We start from the raw sequence: 13,734 nt of genomic DNA, 5'->3' as shown, positions 1-13,734 counted from the left end.
AAACACTAAAGAAGGAAAATCAATTCCCCAAACCATGGTATTCTTAAAGGAGAACCTTAACAGTCACCTCCTCTAGCACTCTCACTTAATAGCTGGGAAAACCAAAGCGTGGAGACAGCAACACAACTTGCTCTGGGTCACCAGAATACTGTTAACAGCCCTGGGACTGAATCCAAGCCTTTTGGTTTAGTCCTTTTCCCTTAACTTTCCAGGTTATAGCGTGGTGTTAGACTAAAGCACCCCTTGGTGCTTCCACTTGTAAATTCTCCCAAATTTTTGGCTATCATGAGCTCTCTGATTTAAGCTCAAAATGGTGGGTACCACCTATGACTGGATGTGTACACTTGCATGCCTGTCCATTACCCAACAATTCTGAACAAATAAAGAATGGTGAATAGTAAAGTTGTCTGCTGGAACATGTTCTACTCTAAGGCAAATCATAGATAAGCCTCCAATCACTGGTTAATTTCTGCAAAGACTAACTGCTAATTTCTTGAGCCATCCTGAAATATGTGAAGGAACTTCAAAGAAAACTAGACATAAATTATTCTCAGACGTTCACAACAACTCAACAAAGAGCTTGTAAAGCCTCTTAAGATTCTGCAGAAAAGAGGGTAGGTTTTACTTCTGCCTCTGATGAAAATATTATACTGATTATGGTGACAATTCAGGACTTTGTCTTAATCACATTTAAAATCCTAACGATGAACACATGTCTCACAATTTACCTGTATAAAAGTAAGAATAAGAACTGACAAAGAGGGAATTCCCTGGCTATCCAGTGGTTAGGACTCTGCGCTTCCATTGCAGGGGGAACAGGTTCGATCCCTCATCAGGGAACTAAGATACCGCATGCTACACAGAGCAGCCAAAAAAAAAAAAAAAAAAAAAAAAGAACTGACAAAGAAAAAACCATTCTGAAGCTACAAAAATGTAGTCCCTGTAATAAGGACATGGCATCTTGGAAAAGCACCAACTGATCAGTTTTCTAAAAGTTTAAATGACTAAATAAAGTTAGCCACAATGCCACCTTTAAGGGTTGATCAAGAGCCACTGTTTCAGACAATGGAAAAATAGCTATCAGTTATGAAAGAGGCAGAGTATGAATTTCAACTGGGACAAACCCTATGAGAGCATACTGAAATGAAGACTATATTTGTTGTTATTTTACTATTTAAGGATTCAGTTTCCTCTCTATAAAATGAAAGGCGAGATTTGGCTGGTGGTTCTCAATGGGCATATGAGGCATCAGAATCTACTGCGGAGCTTTATCAAAACACACGTGCAGGGCCCTATCTTCACAGATTCTAACTTAGAACATCTGAGGTAGGATCTAATTACTGTAAAAGCTTGTTAGGTGATCCTAATGTATTAGCAATGCATTGAGAACCAATAATCTAGAACAATACCGTCCAATAGAAATATAAGGCAAGACACATACACAATTTAAATTTTTCTAACATCTACTTTAAAAAGTACAAAAAAAAGGGGACTTCCCTGGTGGTGCAGTGGTTAAGAATCCGCCTGCCAATGCAGGGGACATGGGTTCGAGCCCTGGTCCGGGAAGATCCCACATGCCACAGAGTAGCTAAGCCTGTGCGCCACAACTACTAAGCCTGCGCTCTATGAGCCCGCAAGCCACAACTACTGAGTCCACGTGCCACAACTACTGAAGCCTGCCCACCTAGAGCCCGTGCTCCACAACAAGAGAAGCCACCAAACGAGAAGCCCACACACCGCAATGAAGAGTAGCCCCCGCTCGCCACAACTAGAGAAAGCCCACGCGCAGCAATGAAGACCCAACGCAGCCAAAAATAAATAAATTTATTTTAAAAAGTACAAAACAGGGAAAGTAATTTAATATTTTTAACTCAGTATGCCAAAAATATTATCATCTAACATGTAATCAATATAGAAATTAATGAAATAGTTTACATTCTAAGTCTTCAAAATCCAGTGAGTACTTCCTATTTCACATCTCAGTTTGAACTAGCCGTATCTCAAGCGCTCAAAAGCCATACGTGTTGAGTGGCTACCACACTGGACAGCACAGGTCTAGATAATCTTTAAGGTCCTCTCAGCTTTTTGGTCCAGTCAGCATTTTGTGACTATATTTCTAGGAAGCAAAGCAGGAAAAGAAATCATTTCAGATCCTATCTTAGCTTGGTTCTGATTTATTGCCAGTGTTCAGCCAGGGTCTCATTCATTCATTCATTCAACTCATATTTAGAGAACTTGTGTATCAGGCAGGGCTCTTGCTCTTATGGTGCTTAGTCTTCCTATGAAGACAAAAAGGCTAAACAAACAATAACACTTCAGTACAGTAAGTGGTGGGCAGTACAAAAGCCCATAGCAAATACAAGGGGGGGATAAAAGGAGAAAGCGCCCCAGGTGAAGCTCCACTGAGTTTACAATCGTGCACCTCAACATCGAGGTGTTCCATGAACATGCCTCAGGAGATGGAGCGACTGGCTCCACAGCTATATCCTCTACTCTGCTGTTAAGCCGGGCTGTGCTGTAGGACTGTTGGAAGAAGGAATTTCATGGCTTAAAAAACCCCCCCAAACTTTCAGGTATTAACTAGCTGAAATCTAAAGGATGAATGAACTAATCAGCACCCTCTCCCCAACCGAAAAAAGCAGTATATGCCAGAGCTCAGCCAAAATTTCTGTAAAAGACTAGACAGTAAATATACTAGGCTTTTTGAGCCCTAGAGTCTCTGTGGTAATTACTCCACTCTGCTGGATCCAGCCCCTGCAGTTCGTGGTTTACCAATCGCTGGAATATAACTATTAAAGCACCTATTAAATATCCCTATATATTACATAAATATACGTGACTAGGCATTGGGGTCGATTCATAAAGAACTACTTGAATCCATTCTAAAAGCTACCTAGGAATTATTTACAATGCTTGTCAAAATGCATTGCCTAAAACATGGACACTGATAACAGTTCGGTATGACTGGGAAATAGTGGCAAGGTTAGGCTGGAGAACTCGGTCGGGAGGTTGTTTAACTATAACCTTATCTGCATTTCTGAAAGATCACTATGGCTGCATCAAAGAAAATGGTTTGAAGGGGAGCAAAACTGGAAGCAGGAAGGCCAGTTATAAACTAGGAGGGGGGATAAAGAAAACGTGGCCTATACATACAAAGGATTATTATTCAGCCTTAAGAAGGAAGGAAATTCTGACATACGTGACAACATGGAGGAACCACGGAGACATTATGCTAAGTGAAATTCAGTCAGTCACAAAAGAACGAACACTGTAAGATTCTACTCTAGGTACTCTAGGTACCTAGAGTAGTCAAATTCAGAGACAGAAAGTAGAATGGTGGTTGCCAGGGGCTGCAGAGGAGGGAATAGGGTGTCATTGATTAATGAGTACAGTTTCAGTTTGGAAAGATGCTAAAAGTTCTGGAGATAGATGGTGGTGATGTCTGCACAACAATGCACTTAAAATGGTTAAAATGATAAATCATATAGTTTACCACCATCTGATAAAAAAAGGGAAGGAGATTATCTAAATTAATTATTTAAACTAGTTTATATAGGAAAACATGAGGCCATTCAGTTTTACACCCTAATAAACATCAGAAAACAATCAGGTTGGGTAAAGAGGTTGTAAATGATACAGTGTAGAGGAAAGTGAAAGGGAACTAAATGTAGACTATTTTTCATTATATAAAAGGGAGAAAAAGCCCTCTCAACTCACAAAACAATCTTTGATATAAAAATTACAGAGATGGGTAATGTAACAAAGGTAAGCAGAAAAATGAGCCGTAACCCAAACAGAGTAAGCTATCTTATCAAGTTAAGTTTAAATATTTAACTGGTAGAATCAGATCTCAGCTCTCAAACCACCCCTCTGAGTTATCTGACTCTGTTAACCAACTGAATAAACATTTACCAGTGCCTCTTCAAGTCAGGCAACTTTCATTCTCCTTCTTGAAACTCTCTTCATTACCCTTGTTTCTTTACCTCTCCCCTTTCTCTGAGTACACACTCAAAGGATCCTCCTATGCTCTATCTTCTCCTCTCTCCATCTCCTTTTAAAATTTCACTTACAGCCATAGCTGTGATGTGACTAACTCCTAAATCATTCTCTCTAGCCCTGAGCACTCTCCAAAGCTCTCACCCAGCATTTCCAGATACTGTGGGAATCTCCACTTAGACATCCAACTGAATTCAGTTCATCCCAAATTGAATTCCATCTATCCTCTTGAATTTATCCCTTCATTTTCTATTCTTTTACTACTACTACTATCTTCCTAGTTATACACGCAGCTAGAAGCCTTCAGCCATTTTTGAAATCTCCCTATTCCTTACCACATACCCAATTCATTGACAAATCCTGTCAATTCTATTTCAATAGCTGCTCTTCTCTGCAACTGCTACTTTTAAAAATCTCTACCCTGACTATCCTATATCTAGACCTATTTAAGCTCATCTAAACTGCAAGACTAGTCATTTAAATTGCAAGCGCAAGATGTGTCTATGTCAAAGGGTATCAACAGAATTAGTACCATCTCCTAGGGGGAACACTTCAGAAATTTCTAGGGTGGCTTCACTGTCACAATGAGAGGACATTACTGGCATCTACTGGGCAGAGTCCAGGAATGCTGGACATCCTGCAATGTTTGCAGAGCACAAAAAGAATCTGTATTCTGTATGACATTCCATAAGGTTCTGCCAGATATTTGTAAGTGAAAATCTTAGTTATCTGACTGAACCTAAAATCTGTTTTACAAAGAGTATTAGCAGTTTAACTGTATACCTAATTTTCTATGAGTGTAACTACCAGATAAATTGAGGAACGACGTACTTTCCTGGGAACTCTGCTAAGAGTCTTTCACCATTTGAAAAGATGGTGTCACAGATGATACAAAATACAACATGATACAAATGTGTGACACAAACACAACATTCTGCATTCACAGCTGTCATGTTCACAGTAATAGTACACATAGGTGTAAACTTCTGATTACTTTACCACCTTCTAAGCCATGCTTGAGCACGTGTTCAATATGTATTACTTTAAATCACAGTCCTCTTATTTCTCCTCTGGATCAAAGTTTGGGTATTATATTGATTTTTAAAATGTGTACTTATAGATAAGTTACTTCCATGATAGAATACTGTAAAATATGTCATCCAAAGAGGACCTGGGTCTGACAGAAACAAGAAACACTAGCTTATCTGAAATGGAAAGCTCTGAACTCGGCCCTTTTTCTGCTCAAAAATCTTTCATAGTTTATAGAAAACTGTCCAAATACATGTTCCTGGCATTCCAGGCTTGTGAAAACACAGCCCAAGCCTATTTCTTCAGATTATACTCTAGGAGTCTCTCCCTAATTATATTCTAAGATTTCAGCAAACATGGGTTTTCTTTATTTTCATCCTCCATGCTTCATGCTTGGCCCTTTCGAATGCTGATATTCCTATTGGAAAGCCCTGTGTATCTCAACTCTCCAAAAATCTATACATTCTTCAAGACCCAACATAAACACTGCTCTACTTTCCCAAATGGAAGAAATCATTCCTTCTTCTGAACAATTATATAATTTTATTCCCTCATACAATTCAACAGTATCACTTTTTTGGTTGGTCTCTCTTTTAGTTAAGATATAATTGACATATAACATTACATTAATTCCAGGTGTGTAATGTAATGATTTGGTATCTGTATATACTGTGAAATGTTCATCACAGTAAGCCTAGTTAAATATATCATTTGATCATACCTCTTTTATAGCTCTCGTTTTTCCCATTCGAATGTTAAGCCAGAGGTTACAACACAGCCACTTATAGGTTGAATATGACCCAACCACAATATTTTAAAATTCTGAATAATACTTAAAAATTAATACTTTTTAAAAAAATGAGGGTATTTCACAAAAATTTAGACTTGGGGCTTCTCTTGAAAAGTCAGATCTGACAACTCTGAGCCTGAATCCCACATGGCAATAATTTACTACAGTGGAGCAGCAACTATCCACTTCAGTGTTTTCTTATTAGCCACAGTTCACACAGAGACCTTTACTTAATCAGGTTACCTTCCTGATCCCAGTGTGTACGTTCTCTGCAGAAAGAACTGCTCTAATTCAGCTATGCATGCCCTCACACAGTCTGTCTGTCACACAGTAGGCATTTTATAAATAAATACCTACTGAACAGCACAAAGCACAACAGTTTCCTTTCTTACCATTTCAGAAATAAGCGGAATAACTACCTCATTCAATCCATACCATGTTAATTTTTAGCATTATCGATCTTTTTGGTAATACTGTTTTATTGCTTGCTTAAGGGCTAATTTGAGAGTCACTGTAAATTTATTGCCAAATTCAGAATTTCCCAATTCAACCACAGTGAAAATACAAGCTCTTAAGTAACAAAGTGATACAAACACATGTTTAATTCTATTAACAAATATTTCTCACTAGTTAACAGTCCCAGGAATGCTGCTTTAAACTAATGCTTTGGATCATTTTCAATAAACAAAGCATAATTTTCCATATGCCAACCTGGTGAATTTAATCATACTAAAAATAACATAGCATATAGACCCACCTGGAGAATAATCTTAAAATGCAGGGTTGGGTCCACAGTTATCTGCAGATATTAACTGTCCAGGTAGTCAAGGAATTCAGTGAATGTATTCCATTTACTTCTGTGACAAGTAACAGGTTTTACGGCATTTTAAATGCGAAGTTTAACAAGAAATTAAAAAAAAAAAAAAAGCTGGAATTGGTTCTGAAAATGAGTCAACTGCCAGTATTGACCCAAGTGTGAATAAATGCCAAGCTCAAAGGCAATACAGCATCTTAATCTTTAAAAAAAAATTACCTGCCGGTGATCATGACGCGAAAAGGATATTGAAAAGCCATCACCACAGCTGGAAAAGTACATCAAAGTGTAAAAGAACAAATGATGTTGTTCCAGTAATCAGGCTTTTTATAGGACAGGGAAAATAATGTAAGCACGGAGTAATTTCAGGATGGCAAACAAACAAGACCATGAAATGCCTTAAATTTAATGTTTATTTTATAAAACTGACAAAGTGTCTAGCATTTCAGAGAATGTCACCACGTGAGAAAATGTACATCCTCAATGAATAAAGAAATGCCATTTTAAAACAATATTGAGAAATCATACCTCTCTTAATTATTAAAAATATTAAAACTGAGTCTGGTAGGACTCTGAGGGAGAAGCAGGTTACTTTAGACTTTGCTGTGGGCACAGCATCAATCCACTGTATCTGGAAAGGACATTTAAGAGGAGCTAGAAAATTATTCATACGTCTGGATCTTGTGATTCTACTCTGAGGCTTCTGCCCCAAATAAATAATTCAAGGGGAAAAAATAATGCAAACAAAAATATTCATAAAAATAGAAACAACCTGAATATGCATAATACGGAAATGGCTAAATAATTATGATATATTTACACAAAGGAACAGTATATACTATTAAAAATGACAACTATGTAATTTAGGTAATACTCAAGTGTTTATTAGAAATCATCCTGGATGATTTCTAATCATCCAGAACATGGAGTATCCCTATACTATATATATTATATATGATGGAAATAAATAGGCATTGCTATCATTGGTTAAGAACTGCCTAGAGCCATTCTAAATTTTGCTTGAGAATTATTTACAACACCTATCCAAATGTATTGCCTAAAACATAGGCACTAATTATAATCACACATGTAGAAACACATGCCCATTATAATTGGAAGATACACATAATTCTAATTTTAATGATTACATTTGTTATAAAAAGTTACCTAACTACTTGCTTAGTTTTAAAATACCCAACTGTCTTCATTCCCATGCCCAAACTCTTCTAAATCTTCTCACCACAGGATCTTAGAGCAAGACAGAAATATCTCCTTTTCCATATTTTACAGACAAGGGAACAAACAGAGAGGTTATATAATTCTTCCAAAATGACCTATTTGCTAGGACTAGACAGCAACTTTTCTACTGTTTTTTCCCCTAAAATCATAGCTGATAGAAAAAAAAAAACCCAACATGGAGGACTGTACATGGAAGAAAAGCACAGAAACAAGTAGAGCTTTCTGACACACATCACGTTTAAAAAAATGTCTGGAGCTTTCTTCTCATAAAATTTTATAAAAATAATTGCCTTCTCAGAGTGAAAAAGGATAAAGAGGAGAAAAACCAGTCAGGGATGGAGGGATAATGCCATTATAGATATATAATTAACAATTGCCATTCTCAAGCCTGAGGAGTATTTTGTTCTATTTGTAAGACTACACTCTATGAAATGCAAAAAAAAGTTCCAGGCTCTCTTACCTGTACAGAGGAGTCCATCTCTGTAGTAAAGTGCATACACTCTGGCACTGTGTCCAATTAATGATGAGGTCTCAAAGGCTTCATGGTCCTCCAGTTGCTTCATTCTCAAAATAGCCTTCAAATAAACCTTCTTCCAGTGCAAAGCGTCCTGAACAGAATCATCTATCTGCCAGCCCAAATTTTTACAGGCAGTCTGCCACACCTCTGTACAGGCACTTATCACCTTATTCCACTGTTTAGAGACGAGGCAGCATGTGAGTAAAGTCTGAGGATCGAGCCATTTTAACAAATAAAAACTGAGCTCCAGGGGAAGGAGTTTGAGGAAGTCCCGCTTGAGGAGAGTCTCCAGGTTATTGGAGAGATGCCTGAGCTGGACTGCCCCACTCAGACTAATCAGGTGATCCAGAGTTTCATTTTTCTGCAAGTCCGTCAGAGAAAGAAATGTAACAGAAATGTTATCAAGCCATGTCTCAAAGTCCTTTCTCTCCATAAGGTTATGGAAAAATTTACCTGTGGCACATCAAAATATTGTATTAGTTCTGCTCAAAATGACCGTTCAAGCAAGACTGCTAACAAATGAAGTATTAAAAATTAGTGTAAAAAACTTGGCATTACAACATTATGCTTAGTTACATTACAACTTTACAGTTAATACACTGTATTTATCTGAAAAATTTCCATGCACACAAAAGAAAATACATTTGTGAAATCAAACTTTAACAAATCATGACCTCAAAACATAACTCAATGAAATTTATGCTGGTGTGTGCGTGATTTGCTCCTTTTGGAGTCTAGCACATGCTACATGCATCTCCACAGTAAAAGATTTACAGAGTATTCATTCCTTATGAAACAGTGTATTCTATACAATGGAACCCCCATCAAAACCATCATAATACCATTTCCTTAATACACTCTATTTGGGCACTAAAATCACAAAAATAAGCACAAGGATGTGACAACCAGAAAACAAGTCTCCGGAGCAGTAATTTGAGACATTGGTCATCATGCTAGGTACAACGTGACCTGTTACTAGAATCACAGAACTGACTACTGGCTTTTGCAATAGATATTCAGGCAAAAAGGTTTGGGGAAGAAAAATAAGCAGATGCAGTAAGTTATACGGCTCATGTATTCTGGTTCTTCCACTTCCTTTATGGCACTGCCTTTTATAACGTGAATTACCAAAGGCCTTATCTGGCCTTACATAGTCTGTTTTTATAAGCCTCATATGAGCTGGTGACAACTCTTAACCTCATGTACCCCCAGAGAGCCATGAGGGTCCTGGAAGCCTGCACAAATAAGACAAATTAGTAACTCTGATGCTTAAAAAACACCCAAAGAAAGGGACCATCATCTTCACTTTGCCGATGAGGAAGCTGCAGGTCAGGGAAGGTAAGTGATTTGCCTATAGCCAACAGAGCAGACTGAAAGCCAGTGCTCTCAAGATCAGTACTCTTCTAAACACACCAAGTGTCTCTCTCTGAAGCCAGCTACCACCAGGAGAACTGCAACCTGGTGATAGAATCTGGGAGCACCAAGCCTGATTATATACCACCTTCCCCTTTAGGGCTAGATACAACAAAAAAAATTTACAAGTATCCAGCAAAACATACTATGTCAAGGTGTCAACACACTCTTAACAACGGGGACTAAACTAACAGGAAGAGAACAAAAAATAAAGCAAATCACGTAAAAACCATCGTTCCCATGTTGGTAGGCCATGTTGGTAGATATTAGTGCTGGGTACATGGAGGTTTTTTATTCTATTTTCATATGTGGAAACATTTCAATGATTAAAAAAAAGAATAAAAACTTTCCTTCTAATCTGATCCCTCAGTTTCCCATCAGATTATCATACTAATTTAAAAACTTTATGTCCACATTAAGGGCTTCCCTGGTGGCGCAGTGATTAAGAATCCACCTGCCAATGCAGGGGACAAGGGTTCAAGCCCTGGTCCGGGAAGATCCCACATGCCACGGAGCAACTAAGCCTGTACGCCACAACTACTGAGCCTGCGCTCCAGAGCCTACGAGCCACAACTACTGAAGCCCGTGTGCCTAGAGCCCATGCTCTGCAACAAGAAAAGCCTCTGCAATGAGAAGCCCTCACACCACAACGAAGAGAAGCCCCCGCTCGCCGCAACCAGAGAAAGCCTGCACGAAGCAACAAAGACCTAATTCAGCCAAAAATAAATAAATAAAATAAATAAATTTATTAAAAAAAAAACCTTTATGTCCAAATTAAGTTAGAAGAGGAAAATAAACTCCTTTCCATATATGTCACCTAGATCAAGGTTTACACAAATATCCAGATCTCATCGTCCAACTTTGTTAATGTTAAGGTATGTAAAAATCATTTTCATTAATTTCCCAATATCAAATTTGGTGGGAATGTTATTAGACAAAAAGCAGTCAAAGCAAATAAACCTCTTCCAATCACATCATCTGTTGTCTAATATTTTTGAACAGTGAATGGACTTTAATCCTCAGGGTTTGGGCTAGGTAGGATTTATTAATTTAAGGATTTACTTGGCTGCCAAAAAACGATGATTTCACCAAAAGTTTTATCAACTTAACACAAGATAACAAGCCTCCTGGGACTTCCCTGGCGGTCCAGTGGTTAGGACTCTGTGCTTTCACTGCCAAAGGCCTGGGTTCGATCCCTGGTCAGGGAACTAAGATCCCACGAGCCACTCGGCGCAGCCAAAAAAGAAAACAAACAAACAAAAAACCAAAATAACAAGCCTCCTCCTTTTTCTGTATCCTAACAACCTTTTATCTATAAAATTTCTGGAAAAGTTTTACTTTAAAAAAATCATTCACAGCAAGACCAAAAAAAAAAGTTTCTGTGGACATTCACAAAATGTCACAACAGCTAATTAGTTAATACTGGCCAATTAAAAACATAACCAAAACATCTGCCCAGGCATCATTTTTTGCAGTGAAGAAGCAGGGGGGCTTCCTCTATCTCACCTGCACCACCACACACACACAGTATGCCACAGGTCCATCACAGAAACGCTGACATTTATGTAAGACGAACTGTTGTTTAAATGGACACAACCCAAATTTATAATACCCGTGAAAACAATATCATTACCAAATAACTAAGAGACATCATACAGCATGCCAAATCAATGTATCCGTGACACTACAGAGATTATGGGACGAGTTTTCCAACGAGCACCTTTAAAAACCCAGCCATTTCTGATATTTATATACTCTCCTAACTCCTAATAAGAATTTTTCTTCCCACTCTTACATTAGAAATTGCCCTTTAAGCTACTGAACCCTTTACGGGAGGCTCTTTTCCAGTTCTTCATCTTTCACTGTCATGAAAAAGGCATCTTTTTAAAATAAAGCAGGCCCCATTAACTGTGCAGAATGCACTATTAAAAAAAAATCAGCTTTCGTTTCTCTAAAAAATTGAACTGACTCTGGAGAGAACTTTCTTAAGGTCACAGGTCTAAACTGAACTCTTAGAGAGCCTCTAGGAATATCATGTACTGGCAGCAAAGGTCCCACAGGGAAAACTTCAGGAAGTGGGATTTCAATTCAACTGAAGGAGGAGCTTTTAAAACACCAGAGCTTTCCAATAATGGAACAGCTGCCTCCGGAGTGGTGAGCTTCTCATTACTGGGAATGGTCAAGGACAGCTGGATACAGAGGCAGAATGAGGTAAATGAAAATGCTTTGGAGCAGTCAAACCTTTTACTGATTCAGCCACTTCCTCTGTGATCGTGGACATGTTCAACTAACTTCTAAGCTTCCGTTTTGTCATCTGTAAAATGGAAGCTAGCTCACCTTGAGGGCTGTGAGAATCAGGACCAGAGTAGGGACATGCCTAGCACGGGGCCCTTGTAAGTTTTATTACTATGAATACCTGGCAGGAAAGCTCCACTAACATCCCTTTCAACCCTATGACATTACCACAGTTTATCTTAAGATGGCTTAAAATACACAGACCAAAAAACTCAAGTGCTCAAACTTACTGGGAATTTAATTTTATAATTAAGGGCAGTTACTGACTTGAGGCTATGATTTCCCACCAGGTGCATTTTCTCTCCACCCTCTCCACACTCCATGGTGTCTCATCCTTTATTTTCCCCCTCACTTAAGACTAAACATTAAACTTGCCCTTCTGCCCTCAATAGTAACAATCACAAACCTCTGAAACAGGTGGATGATGAAAAGATTCCTAAACTGGGAGATGGGAGACCTGGGTTTGGTCTCTGGTTCTACCATTAACTCCCTATGTTCCCTTAGGCAACTCTCATTTTTGTACTGGTTTGACAGACTAAAGTACTACTCATAGATATTACCTCACTTGATTTTCACAACCTCGTGGAAGGTATCAGAATTGCCCTTAACTAATAAATGAGGAAATTTATGGCCCCAAAGGTGGAGTGACTGTCCCAGGGTCCCACAGGAAGGAGCAGGTGCAACATCTGTCCCAGCCCCCACCCTCCAAAACCAAAACCAAACCAAACCTATACTCCCAGGTCTTACTAAAGATACAACATTCTCGATTAAACATGATGAATGCATTTTCCTCTCCTCCCTCAGGACCCGGCCTAATCAAGAGAGAAAGCAAAACACTTGTTGCCCTTGGCTTCATCTTCCCTCTCTTTTCTTATTAAGTATAGCCAGCAATTTAAGAGTACAGAGGCTCTGAACTTATCTAAATGAACTTACATACTTATATTCTGAATATTCAAGAAGCTAGTAACACTGGTTGCTTCCAGAGAATGCTGGAGGGCTGAGGAATAGGGGTGAGGGTCCCTTTATGAATTTAAAACCGTGTGAATATCCGTTCTGTGTAAATCCGCCTTCAGTTTTAAGATGAATTTTTAAAAGCTTTGAAAGAATACAAATAGTGTTTCTGAAATAAGGGCTCTGCAACACCACTTGTTGCTGGGTGACCCTGGGCAAATCGCTTCACCGATCTCAAGCCCAGTTTCCTCACTTACAAAAGGTAACCACGAACAGGTAACCCTACAAGGGTTTTTAAGAGGAATAAACAAGATAATGCACTTAAAACGTTTAGCACAGTACCCGCACGCTGTAAGCCTACAACAAATGCCGATTACCATCATTATTCAGCATTAACCTTGTTATCTTTATTGCAAACAGCACTACACATACACACCTGTTTCCATGGCATACCCACAATTATGGCGCAGTCCCTCACATTAGTACAGCGCTTTATACTTCATAAACCACCTCTCCACACTTCATCATCTTTCAAACTCATGGCAGCCCTGGGACATGACTGTTAACTCATTTCGCAGCTAAGGAAACTGAGGCACTAGGAGGCAGTCACTCCGAGACTCAATTCTCCCATCTCTAAAATCAACTCCAGATCCCTTCAACCCGTTCGTCGCTCCCGGGTCCCCTGCTCCC

At 38.7% G+C, this 13,734-nt stretch overlaps 1 protein-coding gene across 3 annotated transcripts in view; it reads right to left on the bottom strand.

The window, feature by feature from the left end:
* Positions 1-13,734, bottom strand: part of FBXW2 (F-box and WD repeat domain containing 2) — a 32,068-nt gene that overhangs the window by 18,201 nt on the left and 133 nt on the right. The window contains exons 1-2 of one of the 3 annotated variants that reach the window (XM_067743489.1): positions 13,481-13,733; positions 8,329-8,838 (exon numbers count right to left, since the gene is read on the bottom strand). In XM_067743489.1, the coding sequence (XP_067599590.1) occupies positions 8,329-8,838; positions 13,481-13,490 (520 nt within the window). In that variant the 5' untranslated portion in view covers positions 13,491-13,733. Of the gene's footprint in view, positions 1-8,328; positions 8,839-13,480; position 13,734 lie in introns of those variants that run through there. The other 2 variants (XM_067743490.1, XM_067743491.1) reach the window with 2 other exon arrangements.

This window comes from Pseudorca crassidens, chromosome 7 (assembly GCF_039906515.1).
Source record: "Pseudorca crassidens isolate mPseCra1 chromosome 7, mPseCra1.hap1, whole genome shotgun sequence".
In the NCBI taxonomy this organism is placed as follows: domain Eukaryota; kingdom Metazoa; phylum Chordata; class Mammalia; order Artiodactyla; family Delphinidae; genus Pseudorca; species Pseudorca crassidens.
The sequence above is the reverse complement of the archived record's forward strand: the minus strand, read 5'-3'. Positions and strand labels throughout refer to the sequence as shown.